General features: G+C 36.0%; 1 protein-coding gene across 8 annotated transcripts in view; it reads right to left on the reverse strand.

Moving 5' to 3' along the window:
- The window catches only part of ANKIB1 (ankyrin repeat and IBR domain containing 1), a 146,424-nt gene that overhangs the window by 80,568 nt on the left and 40,705 nt on the right, over positions 1 to 25,151 (reverse strand). For all 8 annotated transcript variants that reach the window (XM_064575290.1, XM_045864727.2, XM_045864726.2 and 5 more), the window contains 2 exons: positions 16,190 to 16,468; positions 3,053 to 3,353 (listed from right to left, as the gene is read on the reverse strand). In XM_064575290.1, coding sequence (XP_064431360.1) covers positions 3,053 to 3,353; positions 16,190 to 16,377 — 489 coding nt within the window. In that variant the 5' untranslated portion in view covers positions 16,378 to 16,468. The remainder of the gene's footprint in view (positions 1 to 3,052; positions 3,354 to 16,189; positions 16,469 to 25,151) is intronic.

The raw sequence follows: 25,151 nt of genomic DNA on the forward strand, positions 1-25,151 counted from the left end.
CAACAGAGATAAATAGGAGGGCTGGCCAAAAGAGAAAAGGAAGAGCTCTATTATGCAAATGAGTGGCATGAGTTTGATGCAAAAAGACAAAAACAAAGACAAAAACCAGGCCAGGGTAAATCGAGGTATCAAGATTAGATATAGGTATAATGATGGCATCAGTAATAGAAAAGAGGCAGTCACAAGGAGGGGCTAGAGGATAGAAAGACCGAGTAGTTTCTGGTATGTTGAATTTGACAGACTCTTGGAATATCAATACAAGGAAGTCAACTAGGCAGCAATATAACACAAGGAACTTCAGGGCTAGACATTCCATTGCAATAACCTATATGAAACTATTGATACCTTCACACCTGGAAGTTTCCAGAAGAACTTCATAATTAAGAGGTTTTTGCTATGTTATATACATATATATTGTGTATGTGTGTGTCTGTGTGTGATATGTACCGTTAGCTTACTATGGAACACAATTACTACAAGGAGAAGGGGAAGTTTTAAAGTTAATATTTCACTTCTATGGTTCAAAATAACGAGCCATAAGGAACTGTTTAAATTATTAAATGTACATATGAAATTGTCACCCGATGAGTTTACCAAGTCTGTCTTTAAATAAACACAGAGAGAAAAACATTTTGAACAACTAGAGAAGGCATATTTCCATAGATATAAGAGTTAAAAACAAAAAACAAAACAAAACAGGTTGGCCTTAACTATGGAATAAAGTAATCAATTTAGCCTTAAAGCCTATACACTGAAAATGGGATATATTTTATAGCAATCAAAGATCAACAGAAAATTAATATTAAAAGAGGTCTTTTGGAGATAGTTTTCTCTTGGATGGCTGAAATTGATAATCTCAAAAAGGTTTAGTAGTAGTCACTGTGAAGACCAAGACTAGAAACCAGTACCCTTTTTACTATACTATGACCTCTTAGCTTTATGAAAAAATTAATAAATACCTGATAACACTCTTTTAACTCAAGGAGTATGATACCACATGAAGATACCTATAAACTAATACTCTAAGATGTACAGTTACTAGGTTCTAAATTTCAATGCATTTATTTTATGCACTAGTATTAGGAAACACACTAAGACCTCAGGAAATTAATTAACGTACATTTCCAAGGGAAACTCTTCTAGTTTAATGAATAGTAAACATTATCAAAAGTCAATCAAGGCCTAAGGCTGGGTAAGTGTATAGTCAAGTATACGTAAGAGATTAAAGAGAACTTTATACTTTATATAGGTAAAAGGATATGCTGGAATTTGTTGAGGAAAACTAGAATAAATGCAACTAAGGTATTTACAGGGCTCTATTTGGCATGTTTCATTAAGTCAAAGAGCTCCTCTGAATACAGAAAAATGAAAAGTTACCAAATGGTGTGGTTTCTGAATGTGATATGCTGACAGTCCAAACAGTTAAAACATACACACACATTCATTCACACAAAGCAAATCATCAGGCCTGTCAGTTCAGAATAAACCTAGCACTAATTTCCTTCACTGAGCAAAAAATAATACCGGTAAAAACACTGCACTCAATTTTTGGGAACAATTTAATAAGCATGTCATTGTAAACATATTTCAAAATCAACAAGTACTAAAACAATGCTTACAGAGAATTTTTGGAAGCAAAATATTAAAGCAGCAAAATAAAATTATTACTACTATCAAGAATAAGCTAATTTCTACTCTAACTCACTTGAGAAATATGATGCAACCCCATCAATAATGATGAGTCACTTCAGCAGAAATTCTTTCATAGGAGGTGAGCATAGAATATACAAAAAGATTTGTGTAAAAAGCCTTAGGATTTCTACCAATAGGCACCCCGTATCCCCCAATCCTAGGACATCCTTCTATCACACTGTAAATCAATGTTAGAAAGCACTGCTTAAATAAAGAGTTTCAAGTTCATGACTGTCACTAACTTACTAGTGGGCAAAGGTGACACAACCCTAAGAGTTAATATGACTACGATTCTAAAAGATTAACCAGTGTCACAAATAATAGCAATAAACTAAAAATAAGATCAGAAGGATTTTTAAAATAAAAAGAACTGTCACTTCAGATACACTAAAGAAATCCTGTAAGTGGCTGTAATCTTTTAAAATGAGTAAGAAAATGAAAGACATTCATATGTTTAGTATATTTATCAATTTAGAAGTATAAAATATATATGAGTAACATTAAAGAAATATTAAATTTTCAGATACATATTTTAATCTGATTAGGATCACTGCTCTTCCATCAAAGTCTACAGTTCTGGTAACATAGATACTCTGTGATCCACTCTATAATGCTCCCCACTCATGCTTTCATAGATCTATACGAAAGAACTTCTATAAGTAAGTATAGATTGATATGAATGTAGTTGAGAAAAATCCATTCTGTTGTATGTACTGATGATAACATGAAGAGTAAGGATTTCTTAGTTTAGTTAAGATCCTGTATTATATGGCTGATTTTATCTAAGCCTATTGTTATATACGAAATATATAAATGGAAAAATTCAAATGCATTAACCTTAACATTAATGCAGGTTAAACAGAAAAACCAGCACATTTTAAATTACAAAGGTTTTCTAAAAGACCAAAATAAATATATTCATTAATACTTATCCCTTGCTCAGGGAACTGATCAATTCCAGGTAACATGGCTTTAAGTCCCACTTGCTAAGATTTGCCATATCCAGTATGTATAAATTGGCTTCTAAAAATCAGCCAAAAAGTAGAACATATCTCTACTAAAACCCTTACTCTAAGTGACAAGTGTTTAATTGAGGACTGTTATCTTCAGGAATGTTAGCCAATTTTTAATTGCTCTTGATCCCATTTTATCCCCAAGGTGGACTGTTTAACTATGGGTTTCTTTTTAATCTTTGCCCAAAAATGACTTTATTTAAAAGGGATCCAGATTCTTTTAGAACCACAAAGAGGACAAAAAGGACTAAAGTAACTGTTAAGATAAGCAAAGAAAACTCTGATTATTACATATTACCAAGACACAAATTTTACAGAATGAAAAACACGAGAAAACAAAGTTTTACCTCGACACAGGTTTTCATGCCTGAGGCAGCAGCATAATGCAGGGGTGTGTTTTTTTTGTTATCAACGGCATCAATAGCTGCTCTCTCATATTCTCCTTGGTCAAGTTTTGCTCCTTTCCATCTTAAGATCATCTGCAGACAATCTGCTCTTCTGAAATCATCTTCTGCGGGCCGTGCTAAGCGAGGATGAAGGGCTCCTTCAGATATCATAATTTGAGGTCCCATACATAACAAATGCATAGATGTTTCATTGTGCACATTCCGTTTATTTGGATTTCCATCTCTACCAAAAAGAAAAGTCCTAAAATGGTAAAGGAAAAAATGAAAATCAGTGTCTCCTTGTCTTGAAATAAGAACACACAGAAGATAAATTTAAAAAATAAACTCTACTTCTAAGCTGTTAATAAAATGTCTATTGAAGTCCTGTTTCAAAATAAGGCGAATGATTAATTCGTACAGTTATAAAAAACTCCATTCTAGAACAAAATACTAAGAAAAAGAAAGCTGAATATCTTTACGGTATTTGCTAATAAAAGAAGACGGACAGAAGAGAAAAGAAAAGGGAAGAAAAATAAAGGAGAAGTGAAGAAAAAAGGAAGACAAGAAAAAAGGAAGGGGCAGAGGGAGGAAAGGAACAGGAAGGGCCACATGAGACTCATATGTCAATCACATGAATGCCTGAGGGTACATTATTAAACATTCCACACCAGCTTTTATCTTTTCTTTATTGTTCTGCCCTATTTCTCTTAGTTACATCTTTACTTAATAAAGAGGGTGACAATTAATATAAGCACAGGAAGTAGTGCATAAGTCTAGGACTAATTTTTAAATCTAGAAAAAAATTTTTCTACCTGAAAGTCATTGGCCAGCACTATTTACACAGCGTAATACTTTTTTTTTTTTTTAAACATTTTATTTATTTGACAGAGAGAGACACAGCGAGAGAGGGAACACAAGCAGGGGGAGTGGCAGAGGGAGAAGCAGACTTCCCGCGGAGCCGGGAGCCCGATGTGGGGCTCGATCCCAGGACCCTGGGACCATGACCTGAGCCGAAGGCAGCTGCTTAACTGACTGAGCCACCCAGGCGCCCCCACAGTGTAATACTTTTTGAGGGGAGTAAGTTGTGGTCAGTTCTAGAAGACCAAGATCTAATTCCAAAGAGGTAGGCTTTACCAATGATAAGTCTAGGTGAGCTCCCTTAACTAATGCCAAACCTAGATCTGACAGTTAGGCCCAACTCCCTAATACATCCTTGAACTAGGATCACAGGATTAATAGTTGAGCCATCTCAGTGGCTATAATAAGATACTGGAAAATGAGTTGAAAAACAACAACAACAACAACAAAACCCTGCTATAATACAGTCAGCCTATACTAGAAAACATACAAATACATGTTGAGGAACAGGAATATAAGCCCAATGTCTGAAGATGAGTGCCTACATTTACTGTGGAGGGCTGGTATCATTTGCATTTCTATGCCCAAGTACAGAACAGCAATGGGAAGGCAGCAGAGCCAAACTCTAACCCCTAGTTACATCTGGATTGAGTTTAGGTTAGTTTTAGCTTAGACATATGGGTCTGACAGAAAAAACTCACCATAAAGGAGCTAGGATAGACTCTTCAATTTGAATGAGTTAGCCAAGCTGGAAAACTTTTATGAGGAAAAGGTTGAGGAAGAGGTCCTAAGGCAGAAAGTCCCATACAACTCTGGATTTTTCCTGTTCTTATCATTCAGGAGTCTAGAGAGCTCAGCTGTAGGGTCCTTCAAAACCAGGCTATTAGGTTTTTAGCACTACATTGATTTGAACTGTCCTGAAAGTAGACATGAGGTCTCTGAAGCAGAAACAAATAAATTATTAGTACTTATAATAACTAGGTCAGTTCCTCATACCTCAACTCTTCCCACCAGAAATTGCAATTAAAGCCAGACCAGACATCATTCTATGTACTGGTGTCTGCACTACAGGTGAGTATGGCAGGCAGAATAATGCCTCCACCCCAAAAAGATCCAGGTCTTAATCCCTGGAACCCATGAACATGTTACCTTATACAGTGAAAGGACTTTGCAGGTGTGATTAAGTTAAGGTTCTTGACATGTGAAATTAGCCTGGATTAACCAAGTGGGCCTAATGTAATCACAAGTCCTTCCTTCTAAGAGGAAGATAGGAGGGTCAAAAGTCAAAGAGAGATTGGAAGATGGAAGGAAGCTAAGCTGTTTCTTTTAAAAAATGCAGGAAGGACCCACAAGCCAAGAAGTGCAGGCAGCTTTAGGAAGCTGGAAAAGGAAAGGGAAGGGATTCTACCCTAGAACCTCCAGAAGGAACGTAGCCCTGCTAACACCTTGAGTTTAGTCCAGTAGGAACACGTCAGACTTCTAATCTCTAGAGCTTTAATATAATAAAATTTGTATTAAGTCTTTAAGTTTGTGATAATTTGTCACAGCAGCAATAGCAAATTAACATAGCAAGGAGCCCTGAAAATAAGATTCTGGAAGGATTATGTAGCAGACTCCTCCCCTCTGGAGTGTAAACAAAAGATCCTAGGGAAGATCTTGGGTTCTTACCTTTGAAATGTAAAGTATCTCTAGGGAGATGAAAAGACTAGTGTCTCTGAGTTTTATGATTTAGGGAATGTCTCCATGGTCTCAGGTCTTACCCACTCCTCATAACCCTTCAGATGTAAACTTATCTATCTCTTGGGAGGTAAATCTCTCTGGAGTTCTCAATCTCTATTCAGTCACTGTTTAACTTCCAAAGCTTCTCTTTTAGCCCAGGTCTCAAGTTCCAGTAAAATTTCCTCAGAAAGTCCTAATTGTACATATTTTCTCTACAATCCAACATAGCCTTTATGGCCTTCTGATCCCCACGTACATGTGTAGGCTCTTCATTGCTTGCTCTGCTGTTTTGTTTTGACTGAGACTATCTAAACAAACCCAATCCTATTTAGAAGTCTCTTTACACTATGCTTCCCCCTCCAGTTTGGCCACTCCCTTCTTTGTCTTCATAGAGCATCATAATTATATAACTCATTACACTGTATCACAGTTACTTTCTTACATATCTGTTTCCTTCTACCACTTAGTTCATAGGTTTCTAAGGCAGGGTCTACATCCTGTTCTTTCTGAAATCCTCAACATACTGTCAGACACACCAATTTCTCGCTATAACGTGGACAAGATGAACTGAATACATTTTACTCTTATGGTCTAGATTGATGACATAGCATTGGGGATCTCTCAAGACAGCAGTGCAGTAGACTGATCAAGAACATGGCATCTAGTATAGACTGCCAGGCTCTAATCCTAATTCTGTCACTCTTTATGTGATCTTGGGCAAGTTACATAATAAATAGCTCATTAACAACTAATACATGGTTCATATCCTTTGACCAGGTAAACCTACTTTTGAGAATTTATCCTAAAGGAAGTAACTTAAAAGAAATAAAAATTTTGGGGTGCCTGGGTGGCTCAGTTGGTTAAGTGTCCAACTCTTGATTTTGGCTCAGGTCATAATCCCAGGGTTACTGGACTGAGGCCCATGTCAGGCTCCTCCCTCAGCAGGGAGTCTGCTGGAGAGTCTCTCTCTCCCTCTCCCCCCCTTGCACACACACACATACGTGCACAAACTCTCTAAATAAATAAATCTTAAAAAAAAAAAAAAAGAAATAAAAATCTATAGGAACAATGACATTCAATATGGTGTTACTTTGAATAAAAAAATTTGGAATCACTTAGATGTCTGGTTTATAGGAGAAATGGGAAACAAATCATAGTATATCTATAAAATAAAAAATTATAAAGTCATTACAAAGTCTATGAATGTTTACAGCTCAAACTAGAAGGGAACACAGAATAATTCAAACAGTTGTTTAAAGGAGGCAGGAATATGGTTAGTTTTGTTTCCTTATATGACCACAATGTTGCTTAATAGTGAAAAAAAAAAAGGAAAACACAATATTTTCCCCATGTCAACAACTGTTGATAGTATGTATTTATAATGGTTGAATTATAGTGGGATTGTAGTGGATAACTAAAATTAAAATGATACTCTAAAAATGTGTTCAAAATTAAAACCTTTCCTAGGAGGCACTGAATTAACAAAAATGATTTCATTTTCTTAAAAATTTAATTTAGGAAGAAATTATTAAAATTAATTCAGATTCTGTAAGATTCTGTGTAAACCACTTTTATCCAGCCCTTCCTGTTCCCATTTTCAATATATCATTTATTTTTTTTTTTTTTAGATTTTTTTTTTTATTTATTTATTAGAGAGCGAGCGAGAGAGAAACAGCATGAGAGAGGAGAGGGTCAGAGGGAGAAGCAGGCTCCCCGCTGAGCCGGGAGCCCGATGTGGGACTCGATCCCAGGACGCTGGGATCATGACCTGAGCCGAAGGCAGTCGCTTAACCAACTGAGCCACCCAGGCGCCCTCAATATATCATTTATTCTCTTTCAGATCTCGGGTCCTTTACACCAAAGGATTTAATGCAAGTTGGAAAGATGTCTGTTAATACAGAGAGAGCTCTCTCTTTCACATATTAAACATTTCTAGATCCTCCCCAATATAGAGAAGAGATAAATAATTTTGCAAATGTTCTCATATCCAATCTGCCAGACTCTGATTAATCAAACAAAAAGTTTATTATTCTCAAGTGAAAATATTAAAATAGCTTTTATACATATTTACTCAGGAAAGATTCTTAAATTTATTAGACATAATACCACACCTGCATAAACATTTTGTGCTAAAACTATAAAAGTTGGATATTCTAATTTTATTGATTCATATTACTTCTTTTCTATCACCTATTTAATATCAAAAGTAGAGTCTTCCTTAATGTACATGAATGCATAATAGAATAATAACTAGTTGATATGTAAGTTTTAGATAGGCCCCTCTCTGTAACTATGTCAGTAATTATGAAGTGTATTTTACTACTTGCACAGGTTAATTTTGGAATAGGGGCAGAAGATAACTAGTAGAAAGGTGGAGTAAGAAAAACATTAGCCTGGAAAATAATCCCTTTCATTTGACCCTACTGACCTATCCAGGAGCCATTTGTTTTTCTAGATTCTTTACTGTTAATTCCCAAATGGCCAGTTTATCACTGCTACCTCTATTTCTTCTGTAATCTCCACTTCAAAATGATCTATGCTTATCACAGCACTGAAATGGCACTCTTCACATCCCCAGGAATTTCCTAAGAGCTAAATTCATCATCATTGTCCTTAACTTTTGCTTTCAGCTTGAAATAGTTGACTTTTCTTTTCTTTTTCCTTAAGATTTTATTTATTTCAGATAGAGTGAGCGACAAGCCGGGGTGGGGGGGAGAGGAGGTGTAGAGGGAGAGGGAGATAAGCAGATGCCCCACTGAGCAGGGAGCCTGACGTGGGGCTCGATCCCAGAACCCTGGGATCATGACCTGAGCCAAAGGCAGACACGTAACAAACTGAGCTACCCGGGAACCCCTGACTATCCATTTATATCCTGACCTTTCTATTACCTTGGTTTCCATAAGTACACCCTTCTCAAATACCTCTTAATTTTTTTTTTAGCACAACTTCTCTTTACCCATGGTAACAGCTCCACTTCCTAACCCCTTACTGGAAGAAAATTCAGTTCTGAATCCATTTTCCTCTTCATACATATGCCCTCCTTTTAGAGAGCAAATCTATTCTCACAGCCATCTATCTTTCAATGGTTTCTATGAATATACTTTGTAAACTATAAAGTTATTAACAGAATCCAAATTATAGACAGTGGTGGTGGAATCATGATTCTCTTAAAGGTCTTCTATTATTACTTCTGTGATAATTGTTAATGCTCTATCATCCTGTCTGAGTTCTCATCTGACCTCTAGACCATATTCTTACTCCTTATAGGCCCCTTTCTCTTGCATATTCCACTATCATCTCATATTCAACTGAGCTCCCTCCAAAATAACAGTCTGCTCTGCCACAGCCTCAATTTCTTGCCATCAACACTCTTATTCTCTCAGTACTAACACATACATATACCTTCACTTCCTTTTAAATCTTCCCTTTCATGCAACAAGTACTGCAGTTGTTATTTGGCAGGTACTACTCTAAAGCTTAGGCATATTGTGAAGAAAACAAATTAAGTTCCTGTCCTTATGGAGTTTACAGGCAAGGAGGGGAAGGACAGGAGAATTTCAGTCCTTTAAATCCATTTAACCCATTAAAAGAACTTAATAACTCCTAAAATATAAGAGTCAAAAAACAGAAATCAAGAATTAGGAACTCTATTACTTCCTAAAGCTTGATATTAATGTATGTTCTAATGAAGGTTTTATATTTTATTTATAGTATAAGACAGGTCTCTTTCATTTCCAAAGAAGCAAAAGAAGCTACTCTGTAAAATCTAAGTATTATAATTCCCATTTTATTTTATTTTTTAAGATTTTATTATTTGTCAGAGAGAGAGAGAGAGAGCACACGCAAGCAGGGGGAAAGGCAGGCAGAGGGAAAAGCAGGCTCCCCAGGGAGCAAGGAGCCCAGCGTGGGACTTGATCCCAGGACCCTGGGATCAGGACCTGAGTTGAAGGTAGATGCTTAACGACTGAGCCACCCAGACGTCCCATAATTCCCATTTTATACATGACTTTCCAGAAGATATAACTAAAAAGTATCCCAACTAGGACACACTGATTACAAAATCTAACAGTCTTCTTGCTACATTAAGTAGTAACTATTTATGAATATGGATTTAGTTTCTCATGAAGGAAGCATGAGGTATGGTGTGGTATAATGTAAATAAACAGCATTTGGGTTCAGAGAGACATGGATGCAAACTAGCTGCTAAACTGTAAACTACTTTTACCATATTATCTGCTTAAGAATAGAGGAAAATTATGCCTGCTGTTGCAGGTACCATAAAGCTAAAGGAAACGTGATAAAATCAAGGTATTATCCCACATGGAGGCTTTACTCTATGGCCACTAGGTCCTTGACTAAGTATATATATATATATATATATATATATACACCTTTGTCTATCCATATATTTCATGCATTAGGAATCTAGTCAAGCTGAGCAAGGGACTGTACTGAAGCCAGTAGAGTGGCACCTGAAATTAAATGAGACATCATAAGAAAATAATGGCCATCAGTTTGTTAGAAAGTCTAGCAAGGTTAAATACAGTGAAATATTTGAAGCTATCTAAAACACAAATAGGGGCCCCTGGGTGGCTCAGTCGTTAAGCTTCTGCCTTTGGCCCAGGTCATGGTCCCAGGGTCTTGGGATCAAGCCCCGCATCGGGCTCCCTGCTCTGCAGGAGGCTTGCTTCTCCCTCTCCCACTCCCCCTGCTTGTGTTCCTGCTCTTGCTATCAAATAAATAAATAAAATCTTTAAAAAAAAAACCACAAATAATTTAAGAGACTTGCTATTTTATTTAATGCTGATGAACAAATGCTATTTATCCTTATTCTACATGACAGTGTTAAGAAGAGCAATTTCTTGGGGGCATCTGGATGGCTCAGTTGGTTAAGCGTCTGACTAGTGGTTTCACCTCAGGTAGTGATCTCAGGGTCATGAGATGGAGCCCTGTCTGGGGCTCCTGCTCAGCATGGTGTCTGCTTCTCCCTCTCCCTCTGCTCCTCCCCAGCTCGCATGTGCTCACCAGCTCTCAAATAAATAAATAAATAAAATCTTAAAAAAAGGGGGAGTAACTTCTTAATTCCAAAAGCAATGAAACATTTAATATAATAATTTGATTTGTGATTTTAACTATCTAAATAAATTTTTAAAAAAACAAAAAAAATACAGATTAAGGAAATCAGAGTTGTTTATTCTTAGGAAAGGAGAACAATAATTTCTAATTCTAGTATATGATATTAAAGGCTTTAATAAAGAAATTATGAGCCACTTAAGGAAATAAAGAAGAAAATACCCAAAAATTTTAGGCTGAAATTGAAAGTATAAAGTAAACATAAGTATAAAGTTAAATATAAAACACATGGCCAAATCATAAAAGTAGTCCAAACTGGTAACTAAAGAGAATATATGTCATCTTTTCTATAGGTCTTTACTCATTCAATAGAATGATAACCACATGACGGAGAAAGAGATACATTCTGGCCTCGAAGAGTCAAGAATATTGACCAAATCAGCAATTCTTAAACTTTTTGGTCACAGGTTTCTTACAACTTTATTTTTATTTATTTATTTATTTTTTAAAAAAATATTTTATTTATTTGACAGAGAGAGAGAGAGAGATAGTGAGAGCAGAAACGCAAGCAGGGGGAGTGGGAGTGGGAGAAGCAGGCTTCCCGCGGAGCAGGGAGCCCGAAGCGGGGCTCGAACCCAGGACCAGGCCTGGGATCATGACCTGAGCCAAAGGCAGAAGCTTAACGACTGAGCCACGCAGGCACCCCTGGTCTCTTACAACTTTAAAAATCAGTGAAGTTTCCTAAGAGCTTTTGTTTATGTGGGTTATGTATATTTATGTTTGTATTAAAAAGTAAAACAGACATTTAAAAAATACTTATTCATAAAAAGACCCCATTACATATTAAATATTCTTGACATGTTAAAATGGAAAAAAAAAAAAACACTACACTTAAAAAAAAATTAAGTGAGAGGAATTGCACTGTTTTACACATTTAAAAATTTCTTTTCATGTCTAGCTAATAGAAGACGAATTCTCATAGCATTCTATCTGTTGTGATATGTCGTTTTGGTTCAAAGCATATGAAGAAAATCCAGCCTCTATATAGATAGAAAAAGAAGTAGTATTCTAAAATGCCTTTTCAGGGCGCCTGGGTGGCTCAGTTGGTTGGGCGACTGCCTTTGGCTCAGGTCATGATCCTGGAGTCCCTGGATCGAGTCCCGCATCGGGCTCCCTGCTCTGCAGGGAGTCTGCTTCTCCCTCCGACCCTCCCCCCTCTCATGTGCTCTCTCTCATTCTCTCTCTCTCAAATAAATAAATAAAATCTTAAAAAAAAAAAATAAAATAAAATAAAATGCCTTTTCAGCTAAATGAATAGTCGTATTCGATACTATACCAAAAATTCAACAAGTGGCCATTTCTCAGGTTACTTGCGATGTAAAAACTGAAATCACATCAATGAACTTTTTTTGTACTGTACTCAAGGATGGAGATTAATTAAAAATAGTAACTTTTATTAAAAGATATAACTTTTACTGCTTCATCAGGGATACTTTTAAGTGAAACTGGCCTTTTTTTTTTTTTTAAACTGCAAGTGGCCGGCAGTGATGAATACAATGATTACTAGGAAGGCTGGGTACCACAATCTTAATTCATCTACAGGCATCAGTAGTTTTAGCTTCCATTTTTTGCACTTTCACTGCAAATGTCAACACAGTGAAAAAGGCAAGTAATACCTCAGTATTAGTACAAAAATAGGTTTGACTTCATGTACCTCCTAAAAGCATCTCAGGATCTAGGAGTCCTCAGACATACTTTAAGAATCACTGCATTAGATAACTTTCTTAATAGTGTTTTCCAATTTTAGAAAGTATATTTGTAAATTATACTATAAATGGTTAAAAACATTTTGCTACTTGGTTTCTTTTATGTTAAAATACACATATCATCGGGGCGCCTGGGTGGCTCAGTCGTTAAGCGTCTGCCTTCGGCTCAGGTCATGATCCCAGGGTCCTGGGATCGAGCCCCGCATTGGGCTCCCTGCTCTGCGGGGAGTCTGCTTCTCCCTCCGACCCTCCCCCCTCTCATGTGCTCTCTCTCATTCTCTCTCTCTCTCCCTCTCCCTCTCCCACTCCCCCTGCCTGTGTTCCCTCTCTCACTGTGTCTCTGTCAAATAAATAAATAAAATTAAAAAAAAAAAATATATATATATACATATTATCTTAGTAATAATAATACTTAAATATATTTTACTTTAGTATTTCAAGCAAGTTTTAATTAATCATATAACAAGACCTGATACTAAATAATACTGTAGCGTTCAATGTGAGGAAGCTAAAGCAATACAACAGTTCTGTAATCTCACTGACAATACTCAACTTAAAAAAAAAGCTTTAATGGATTAAGCATTCAATAGTTAATCTATTGAGAACATTACTAAGTGTCTAGCATTGTATTTACAATCTTTACAATCGAGTGGAGAAAATGAGTTTAATAACAATAAGATGGTTTAAAATCTAAGTTGTAGGAATTTCAGAAAACAAAAAAATACTGCAGGTCAGAGTAGTTGTAGGTAAATTCATGAAAAAGGCAGAAACCAAGTTAGGATTTAAAGGAGAGGGAATCAGAGAAGAAAGAAGACATTTGAGAATCAAGGAGCAACAGGAATAAAACTAACGCAGTGGTGGTGGCATTTCTAAAGGTGGGGAGAGCACAAAGGAAGTCAATCAACAAGTCTCACTGATAAGAGCTTCTTAGAGAGTAATGAGAAATTGGGCTGACTGGGTAGAATCAGGGCAAGGTCAAGGGAGCATTAGAGGCCAAACAGAATAATACAGACAATAGGGTATTGTTACAGTTTTGCCATGATAGAAAAAATATTAAAAAGGATATTACTGAGCAAGATTAATCTGGATATGAGATTATGAGAGGAAAATGGTTGGAAAAAGAACATTCAGGAATCAGATATTTTCAATGTTGGGAGCACAGGTTGATAAGAGTGAGCTAAGCTTGGGGCAATGAGAATGGAAAGAAGTGAATTCCAGAGATAAAACTTAGTGAACTTTGTATTAGTAGCAGGTTAGGTAAAGGAGAAGAGTAAGTCAAGGACAATTTGAAGATATTTAAGGTTACAGAAATGAGAAGCAATAACATTACTGAGTACATATTGTATCTTAGGCAGCATGACAGACATATAACACATTAATTAATTTAATCGTTCCACAAGCTGTATGTAATAGATATCTATTTTACAGATACGGGAACTTAAGCCCAGAGTGATAAAATAACTTGCCTTGCTAATAAGTGGCTTAGGCAGCCCTGACACACAGGTTTATCTGACCATAGAGAGAAGAGGCTATCACAGTGGTTAAAAAGCCTAAAGCCTAAAGTCATCTGCCTGGGCAATTAGCTTTGTCACTTAAAAGCTGCTAGAGATCTGACAAGTGGCTTAATTTTCTGTGCTTCAGTTTTCTCACCTCTAAAATGCAGACAGCAAACTACCTCACAGAGTTGTGATGAGGATTAAATAAGATAATGCATGTAGACACTGTTAATAGTGCCTAGAAAACAGTAAGCACTCACACATTTGCAATTATCATATCAGCACAATATGTTAGTGTTGTTAACATAGGGAAAACCCAGTTTGGGAAGAAAAAATATAAAAAATTTCAAACAAGATGAGTTGGAGGTGGCTTTTAAGTAGGTATCTTTAGAGAAATGAAAACAAAAACTAAATGCAAAAAGGAGAGGTTATGGAAATACTAAGTCAAGAAATACCTACTTTTTTTTTTTTTTAAGATTTTTATTTATTTATCTGAGAGAGAGAATGGGAGACAGAGAGCATGAGAGGGGAAGGGTTAGAGGGAGAAGCAGACCCCCCGCCGAGCAGGGAGCCCGACGCGGGACTCGATCCAGGGACTCCAGAATCATGACCCGAGCCAAAGGCAGTTGCCCAACCAACTGAGCCACCCAGGCACCCTACCTACTTTATTTTTAAGAGGTTACAGAGATTCCTACTTGATAAAATCATGGGTCTGGATGACTTAGCTCATTCATGGAATTTTTCTCATTCACAAATCCTGATCATAAAATATTTTCTTGTGCAATGATTTTATAAAACTGTTATTTACTTTGTGTAAGACACTATGCTAGATGCTAGAAGTACAAAAAAGGTACATTTTTAAAAAGTAGTAATTTAGGTAGAGAGAAGATACACAAAGTTATAAAGCACAATGATATAGTATATAGCAAATAAGTAATACATACAAACAAAAAAAGCCACAGAAGCTAAAAAGAAAGATTGAGGTTCTTTTGGGTTGTGACAGGCTAGGAAGACAGATAAATCCTGCACAGGGCTTTGAAGGAAGGATAAGACTTAGATAAGAAAGAGAAAGCTGAGAGGGGTGGGGGAGGAGACTCCTGGCAGAGATAGCAGCATGCACATGGCAAAAAGAGCATACATGACATGTTTCAAAGAAACCGAAAGGAGCAGCTTAATTTGAACAACAATTTGTATTAAAAGAAATATGGAAAAGGTTGAACATTTTTTATCAAGTTCTAAAGAGCTTCAAATACTGCTTTATGAATTTTATTTCACTATGTAAGCAAAGGAATGTCTCTTCTCTTCCAGCATCAGACTTTTACAGCTGCATAATCTACTTCTTAAAACACTAAATTTGTTTTAGAACTACTATCCTCTGCTCCTGTCATTTTATAAGCTAGTAAACATAAAATTTAATTCTCATGCAATGAGGTAAGAATCTTCATATAAACGTGTTTGCTGTCAACTAATGCTTTCTTGTTGGAGAGATTCTAAGTTTTCTCAGTATTTTTGGTTTTAAGGAAATGTTTTGCTTTTAGAAGTCTTTTCAAGTAGCTGAACCCCATTAAAAGAAAGGAAACTCAAACCCGATCATGATTAGATAAGGCAAATACATCTGTTTTTTCAACTTAAACTAATTGGAGCTGAAAACTTCGCTGTAGGCAAAATTCCCTGCAATTTTTTGATAGCTGATAAGTACTTTTCTAGAATTCAAATGCTATAAATTAAACACTAAAATATTTCCAAGATATCATATTATGAAACATACTGAGGATCAAAATGTATTTACAGCCATAAGACTATGTGAACCAACCTTACTATTAAAACTTTTGGTCTAATTTAGGCATAATAAAAAAAATCATACTTAATAATTCACTGGGGCGCCTGGGTGGCACAGTCGGTTAAGCATCCGACTCTTGGTTTTGGCTCAGGTTGTGATCTCAGGTTGTGAGACAGAGCCCCATGTTGGGCTCCGCACTAGGTGGAGTCTGCTTGAGTTCCCCCCTCCACTTGAGGGCCTGTCTTGAGCTCTCTCTAAAATAAATAAATCAATCTTAAAAAAAAAAGTGGATATAATTCACTATAATACCATATAACATGCACATATGTATGTATATATTTTCAAAGATCAAGGATTTTTTTCCCTTTCACTAATTTATTATTAACTGGTTTAGAATAATACTTACCCTAGTATTCTATTCATTCCATGTCTAGCAGCATAGTGTAATGGAGTATTGTGCTGGTAGGGCTCTCCGTAAGATGTATTTGGATCAAGGGATTCTTTCAGCTGAGGGTTGTTTTCATAAATTTGGCAGGCCAGATTTTCATCACCATTGATGAGTGCTTTACGGAATTTGGTGGTTGTATTTCCCATGTTTTCTTTTGTTTTTTTCTGATAGGCAGTGGCACTTTTTTCCTTCTCCCTTCAGCCACTTCTTGAATGTTTCTGCACCATGTTTCACATTCTAATGGAAGAAAAAAATTATCAAATTAAGATTGTAAAACATCAGTTAAAAAACACAATTAGCAACACTAAGAAAACCTAGGAAGCATATATAAAAGAACAAACTAAATTACATTTTACCAAATTTATCTTAATAGACAAAAAAAAAAATCTCAAATTTTTAACATTGCCTAAACTAACTTCTTGTTAAACTGTAACATTTATCCACACAGAGACTGTTAAGTTTTCACAGGCTGCACTTTGTACTATGAAAGTTATCTACATGTATGAGCCTTTCAATTTTCCCTTTCACATGGGCAGGAAATTACTTGACTGAATTTTATGGTTGAATACACTTAAATCTCTGTATAAATTATGTATAAAATAGATGCAGCCAATTTGTGGGAGAGTGAAAATGTAGGAAATTTTGCTCATATATGAACTTCAGAATAGGTGTTAAGTTACAGTAAAAAAACCCCACAGTCCTTGGCTAGTATGCTCAATAATAAATGCTACTTTCGCTCCATTCCAATAAATGTTTCTGAACCTACTCTTGAACAATGATCGAAATTAGTGATAAAGGACATAGCATATGTGAAGGCAGGTATGAAATAAAAGGACTGTTCAAGGAATGGTCAGTACACATGGAGTTCAGGATCTCTAGTTTTGAACTAACAGAAGATAAAACAAGTTGGGGCCAACTAAGAAACTTATACTTTAATCTGTAAAGAATGGATAATTAAAGTCTTTTATGCATGGCAGTGATATAATTATTTTATGCTTTAGAAAATTAACCATTTGGACAGCATGGAAGACAGACTGGAGGGAGGAAAAGATAGAGGCAGAATACAACAGTCCATCATGTTACCCAATTAACTCAGTGGCAGGCTGGACATTAAAACGTAGCTTATTTAAGAAAACAGTTGAAAATAATGTAATTCGTTCAACACAAGTTTTGTACAGGTAGTAACAGTTTCAACAGAATACAAATTAACAGACTGAAAAATAAATGAGTTTTTTTTTTTTTTAAAAGATTTTATTTGTTTATTTGACAGAGAGAGACACAGCGAGAGAGGGAACACAAGCAAGGGGAGTGTGAGAGGCAGAAGCAGGCTCCCCACAGAGCAGGGAGCCGGATGCGGGGCTCGATCCCAGGACCCTGGGATCATGACCTGAGCCGAAGGCAGCCGCTTAACGACTGAGCCACCCAGGCGCCCCTGAGTTTTTTTTTTTTTAAGTTTCCTATAAAACAGAGGTTCTCATCCTTCTTTCGCTGTACATTGACTAACCTGGAGAACTTAAAAGAGTCCCATTAGCCAGGCTATATACCCCAGAGTAATTAAATCCGTTTCTAGGGGGTGGCACAAGGGCACTGGCATTTCAGCTCCTAACTCCCTCCAGCCAAATGGTTATATCTGAGTATGGAGACGAAGATGAACAGGCAGGATAAGACAAATGCTAAGCCTATTTTAGAGATGGGTGTTAACCACTGACTTACTATAGTAGTGTATTTTCTGGCCCACATCTATACTTGATAAGGTCACCATTTGAGTCTTTTAAGGGCTCTTTGTTACTGACATTTTTACTTTAAATATGCAAATACATATGCATAGTAGAATGAGTAAAGAAAAAGATAACTGGAAGATAATCACAGCATTTTGACAAATAACCACCCTATTTATAATGTATATAAATATTTGTTTTATGCATAATATATACTGTATAAGTATGTATATATATAAATTGGATCACTACATAATTTAAATATATTTTTTTTAAGATTTTGTTTATTTATTTGACAGAGAGAGACAAAGCGAGAGAGGGAACACAAGCAGGGGGAGTGGGAGAGGGAGAAGCAGGCTTCCCGCCGAACAGGGAGCCGGATGCGGGGCTTGATCCCAGGACCCTGGGATCATGACCTGAGCTGAAGGCAGACGCTTAACGACTGAGCCACCCAGGTGCCCCCATAATTTAAATTTTTTATTTAATTTTTCAGAGGTTTGCTGAATCTTTAGAGTACTATTCCTTTATCATTTCATCTAAAATGAGAGAAGAAAATCCTTCCCTCTGAAACTTTTACACTTATACTAAAGACACTTTTGGGATTTTTCAGGGACACCTTGTATTTTTTTTTCTTTTGTTTTTCAGATCTAGGAGCCATGTGTTTATTCTCAGTGAAATAATCTGTGTTCTGTAGTACTGCTTTAACTATTTTAAGGACTTATTATTCTGAATGAGAACTCCATTCAGTTTACTATATATTTCAATCTATAACCAAACATAAAACATATCATGTAGATTTTAAAAGGTCTTTCCTCAGGATATGAAAACTTATAGTTGTTTGGTCTTATCTTTCTTCCCTGTTAGAATGTAGCTCAAATTATAAACATTTTTGGAGTTTGGATAGATTAATAAACACCACATTTTCTTTGATTTACATTATACTTTAGCAAATGTTCTATAAGAAAAGTAAATTCTATCCAAGATGTGAAAAAAGAAATATCTAAGAAATCAATGCTATCTTGGGGTATTTATTTTAAATAACAAGATACTTAAAAAAAAAAAATACTCTGGGGCACCTGGGTGGCTCAGTCGGATAAGTGTCTGCCTTTGGCTCAGGTCATGATCCCAAGATCCTTGGATGGAGTCCTGCATCAGGCTCTCTGCTCAGCAGGGAGCCTCCTTCTCCCTCTGACTGATGCTTGTGCTCTCTCTCGCATGCACGTGCTCTCTCTCACAAATAGATAAAATCTTTTTAAAAAATCAATAATACTCTAAATGTGCATTAATCATTACTGTCACTCATGGTAAAAAGCATAATGGCATCTAGAAACCTTTTTGTGGTTCTCAAGTCTGTTTCATTTTTAAAATCTGAGTTCAATAAAACCTGAAAGTTAGCAGGAAATGCATCATTTAAAAGTCACAGGTCCATTCCCTCAGATTATTCTTACAAGTCTTATCTAGAAATTTGCCAGATGTGTCTTTTAACTTATTCATAGCCACAGCTAGTATAACCTGAAGTGACTGTTCCCTCTTTGCATCAAATTCTTAAGTATTATTTCCCCAACTTAAGATAAATCTCTCTCTTCATGAGGCAGGTGAAGGGTTATCAAAGAGGTGAAAATAATTCCTTATTTGGGGCTTTTAAGTTTTACAGGAAAATCTAGGCAAAAATTCATCATTTTTCAGTGGTAAAATACAGCACTTGATAAGTCACTTAATGAAAAAAGTAAGAAAAATGTATCTTATCAATGGACTCTAGAAAGCTTTCCCTAATTTCTGATTAACTTTTAATTGTGAAGGGCTCTGTAACTCTTGCTTTAAATCATTGTCTCTCAGCTTCCCTTTTCACAGGTTAATAATCTGCAACAAAACTTCAAGTGCACCTAAATTAATAAACTACTACCAGAAATCTTTTATAGAATATAAAATTCTTCAGAAATAACTTGCTCTTAGCTTCTCTGTTTCCACAGAAGTAAATTATTTTTAAAGTCATAATTATGGATTGAAGTTGTTGCCTTAAATGAAATAATTGGTTCCCATTCTTCACCTACCTAGAAGAAAACCCATTACACACATTGACCATCTACTTCTAATTCATCCTTCTGCAACTGTCTGCACTACTGATAAGAATAACAATTGTAATTCTACAACTAAAGGTCTCTTTAGCCAGAATAGAAACAAGCAGAAAGTTCATTCAACCAGTCAAGTCCCAAGCCCACTCCACTCTAGGTTGAAATCAGGGAGATGTACCTCAAGGAAGAAGATTCCAGAACTCTCTACATCCACAGAAATGTTTAATTATTATCACAATAATACTTAGAGGAGAGGATGGTTTAAAAACAGACTCTAAGAGAATTTTCAAAGGGTAAGGTAAAAATTAAAAAATAAACAAGAAATAAGGACAGAAGAAAAAAGCCAGGAAAAGTCAATACACACAGCAGACAAAAAACGTGGGCAAGTCATATGTTAAGCTATCAACTCTGTTCATTCACTAATTCAACAAGCACTATTAATCTGTAGTTATTTTCATTTGTCACTAGGCACCAGAATCACCTGGAGAGGTGATTTCACCTGGTCTAAGGACCAAAAGGCCAGAAAGAGAATTTAAAAAACCTCCCAGTTGACTGTAACATGGAGGTCAGACTTGAGGACCATGGGTTAGTTTTGAAACTATGCTAAGCCAAAGGTACTGGTAAGCAGTGTGATGGCAAGGAAAAGTGTAGGAGTTGGAAAGACTTGTGCTCAAATTCTGTTTTTATATTACGAAGTAACTTAACTTTTGATATGTTTCCTCATCTGCAAACCAGTAGTATTAATATCTACTTTCTTCAGTCAACAAATATAAATGAACAAACATAAATATCATTGCACCTATGGAGTTTATATTCTAGTGGGAGTAGAGATAAGCACTGTAAGGCTTTGATTTTGTTCTGTGTGCAACAAGGAGTTATTACAGGTTTGGAGCTACATTTTTCTCAGGCTTTAGCATTTTTAGAAACTGCATTCATAGTTTATCCATGTTGATACATGAATCAATAGTTCAATCATTTTTATTGCTGAGTAGTATTCCACTGCATGGATGTACCACTGATTATCCACATATTAAAGGACATGTTGGTTGTTTCCAGTTTTTGACAACTGTTAATAAAGCTATCATAATATTCACGTACAAGTTTTATGTGAATGTATGCTTTAATTTCTCTTGGGCAAATATCCAGGAATGGAATTGCTGGGATATGTGGTAAGTCATTTGTCTAACTTCATAAGAAACCACTAAACTGGGGCGCCTGGGTGGCTCAGTCGTTAAACGTCTGCCTTCGGCTCAGGTCATGGTCCCAGGGTCCTGGGATCGAGCCCCGCATCGGGCTCCCTGCTCAGCAGGAAGTCTGCTTCTCCCTCTCCCATTCCCCCTGCTTGTGTTTCCTCTCTTGCTGTGTCTCTTTCTGTCAAATAAATAAATGAAATCTTTAAAAAAAAAAAAAAGAAAGAAACCACTAAACTGTTCTCCAGAGCAGATGTACCAATTCATTCCTATCAGCCATGTATGAGAGTTACAGCTGCTCTGTATCTCAGTCAGCATTTGGAATTATCAGTTTTTTGGGAGTTGGTTTTTTTTTTTTCCTCCCTTTTTTCTCTTTTGGTAGCCACCGTAACGGATGTATTATGGTATCACATAATGGTTTTTTTGTTTTTAAGATTTTATTTATTTATTTGAGACCGAGAGAATGAAAGAGAGAGAGCACATGAGAGGGGGGAGGGTCAGAGGGAGAAGCAGGCTCCCTGCCGAGCAGGGAGCCCGATGCGGGACTTGATCCAGGGACTCGAGGATCATGACCTGAGCCGAAGGCAGTCGCTTAACCAACTGAGCCACCCAGGCGCCCCACATAATGGTTTTAATACCCATTTTCCTAATGGTTAATGATATGAATCATGCCTTGATATGCTTATTTGCCACGAATGTATCTTGATTCTATATCTAAAATGTCTGTTTAGATCTTTTGACAATTTTTAAGATGGATTACTGTTGAATTTGAGTTCCTTACATATTCTATAAAAAACGTTCTGTTAGAAATGTGATTTGCAAATATTTCTTCTAGTCTGTAGCTTCTCTTTTCAGTCTCTTAACAGTGTTCACAGGCCAAAAGTGTTAAATTTTGATGAAGTAAAATTTATCATTTTTTTCCTTTTACGGACAGTGCTTTTGGAGTCATATGTAAAACTCTGCCTAACTCAGGTCATAGGGATTTTCTCTTATATATTCTGTTGGAAGTTTTTTAGTTTTAGGTTTCACATTTGAGTCCATGATCCATTGTGAATTAATTTCTATAAAAGATTGAGGTATGAATTTAGGTTCATTATGTTTTATGTACAGACATCCAATGGTTCCAGCCCCCTTTATTAAAAAGAATGTCCTTTCTCCATTCAATTGCCTTTGTACCTTTATCAAAAACCAAATGAGTAGCAAACTGAATTCAACAATACATTAAAAGGATCATATAGACCACAATCAAGTGGGATTTACTCCAGAGATGCAATGGTGGTTCAACATCTGCCAATCAATCAAAGTGATACACCACATTAACAAAATGAAAGATAAAAATCATATGATCATCTCAATAGATGCAGAAAAAGTATCTGATAAAATTCTACATCTGTTAATGATAGAAACTCTCAACAAAGTGGGTACAGAGGGAACATACCTCAACACAAGGCCATATATGAAATGTCTACAGCTAACATCATACTCAGTAATGAAAAGCTGAAAAGCTTTTCCTCTAGATTCAGGAATAAGACAAGGATGTCCACTCTAGGCCACTTTTATTCAACATAGTTTTGGAAGCCCTTGCCAAAGCAATTAGGCAAGAAAAAGAAATAAATTAAAAACAAAGGAGTAAAACTGTCACTATTTGCAGATGATATGATACTATATATAGGAAATCCTAAAGACTCTGCCAAAAACTATCCTAATAAATGAATTCAGTAAAATAGCAGGATATAAAATCAATATATAAAAATCTGTTCTGTTTCTATACACTAATAATGAACTATCAGGAAGAGAAATTAAGAAAACAATTCCATTCACAATTGCATCAAAAAGAATAAAATACCTAGGAATAAATTTAACCAAGGAGGTGAAAGATCTATACACTGAAAACTATAAGACACTGATGAAAGAAATTGAAGATGACACAAAGAAATGGAAAGACATTCTATGCTCATGGATCAGAAGAATTAATATTGTTAAAATATCTGTACTACCTAAAGCAATCTACAGATTCAGTATAATTCCTATCAAAATTCCAATGGCATTTTTCACAGAAATAGAACAATCCTAAACTTTGTATGGAACCACAAAAGGCCCCAAATAGCCAAAACCATCTTGAGAAAAAAGAACAAAGCTGGAGGCATCACACTTCTTGATTTCAAACTATATTACAAAGCTACATAATCAAAACAGTATGGTCTTGGCGTTAAAAACAGACACACAGGGGCGCCTGGGTGGCTCAGTCGTTAAGCGTCTGCCTTCAGCTCCGGTCATGGTCCCAGGGTCCTGGGATCGAGTCCCGCATCGGGCTCCCCGCTCGGCGGGAAGCCTGCCTCTCCCCCCTCCACTCCCCCTGCCTGTGCTCCTCTCTCAATGTGTCTCTCTCTGTCAAATAAATAAATAAAATCTTAAAAAAAAAAAAAAAAAACCAGACACACAGCTCAATGGAACGGAATAGAGAGCCCAGAAATAAACCATGCAAATATGGTCAATCAATTTATGACAGAGACTCCAAGAATATACCATGGGGAAAATATAATCTCTTTAATAAGTGGTTTTGGGAACACTGGACCACCACATGCCAAAGAATGAGACTAGATCACTATTTTACACTATACACAAAAAATTAACTCAAAATGGATTACAGACATGAACATAAAGCCTGAAAACTGTAAAACTCCTCGAAGAAAACAGGGGGCAAGCTCCTTGACATCACTTTTAATGATGATTTTTTGGCACAGACACCAAAAGCAAAAATAAACAAGTAGGATCATATCAAAGTAAACAGCTCCTATACAGCAAAGGAAACCATCAACAAAATGAAAAGGCAACCTAAATAATGGAAAAAAATATCTGCAAATCATTTACCTGATAAGGAACTAATATCCAAAATGTATAAAGAATTCAGTCAATTCAATAACAAAAAACAATCCAGTCAAAAGATGGATAGAGGATCTGGACAGACATTTTTCCAAAGACATACAGATATAAGGCCAACAGGTACATGAAAAGATTGTCACCATCACTAATCATCAGGGAAATGCAAATAAAGCCATAAAGAGACATCACCTCATATCTGTTAGAATGGCTATTATGAAAAAGACAAGAAATAACAAGTGTTGGTGAGGATGTAAAGAAAAGGGAGCCCCTGTACACTGCTGGTGGGAATGCAAATTGATGTAGCCACTAGGGAAACCACTATGGGGGCTCCTCAAAAAATTAAAAATAGAACTACCATATGATCCAGCAATTCTAGGTGTTTACCCAAAAGAAAACAAAAGCACTAACTTGAACACATACATGCACCCCAATGTAGCACTATTTACAATAACCAAAATATGGAAACAACCTAAGTGTCCACCAATGGATGAATACATAAAGAAAATGTGAATATATACATATACACATATATATATGTCAGCCATATAAAAAAAATGAAATCTTGCCATTTGTGACAAATGGTTGGACCTTGAAGGCATTATGCTCAGTTTAATAAGTCAGACAGAGAAAGATATTGTATGATCTCACTTACATGTGAAATCTTAAAAATCAACCAACAAACAAAAACGCCAAGCTCACAGATATAGACAATAGACTGGTGAAACTAATAGAATACTGTATATCAATAATACCTCAATTAAAAAAAAGAACAGTTGCTATATTTATGTGCATCCAATTCTGGACTCTTTCGTTTTTATGTGTGTCTATTCTTTCAGCAACACTCTATTATCTTGGTTACTGGAAGAACTGACATCTTAACAATATTGATTGTCCCAATCCATGCACATGGTATTTCTATTTATTTATGTCTACTTTGACTGATTTTTCAGTCAGTATTTTGTAAGTTGGTTGCATCACACAAATGGCATACATATTTTGTTAGATATATACCTAAGTATTTATTTTTGGGGGGTGCTATTATAAATAGTACTATAAA

Source organism: Mirounga angustirostris, unplaced genomic scaffold, assembly GCF_029215605.1.
Source record: "Mirounga angustirostris isolate CCGP_5_RB_7025 unplaced genomic scaffold, mMirAng1.0.hap1 SCAF_12, whole genome shotgun sequence".
Lineage (NCBI taxonomy): Eukaryota > Metazoa > Chordata > Mammalia > Carnivora > Phocidae > Mirounga > Mirounga angustirostris.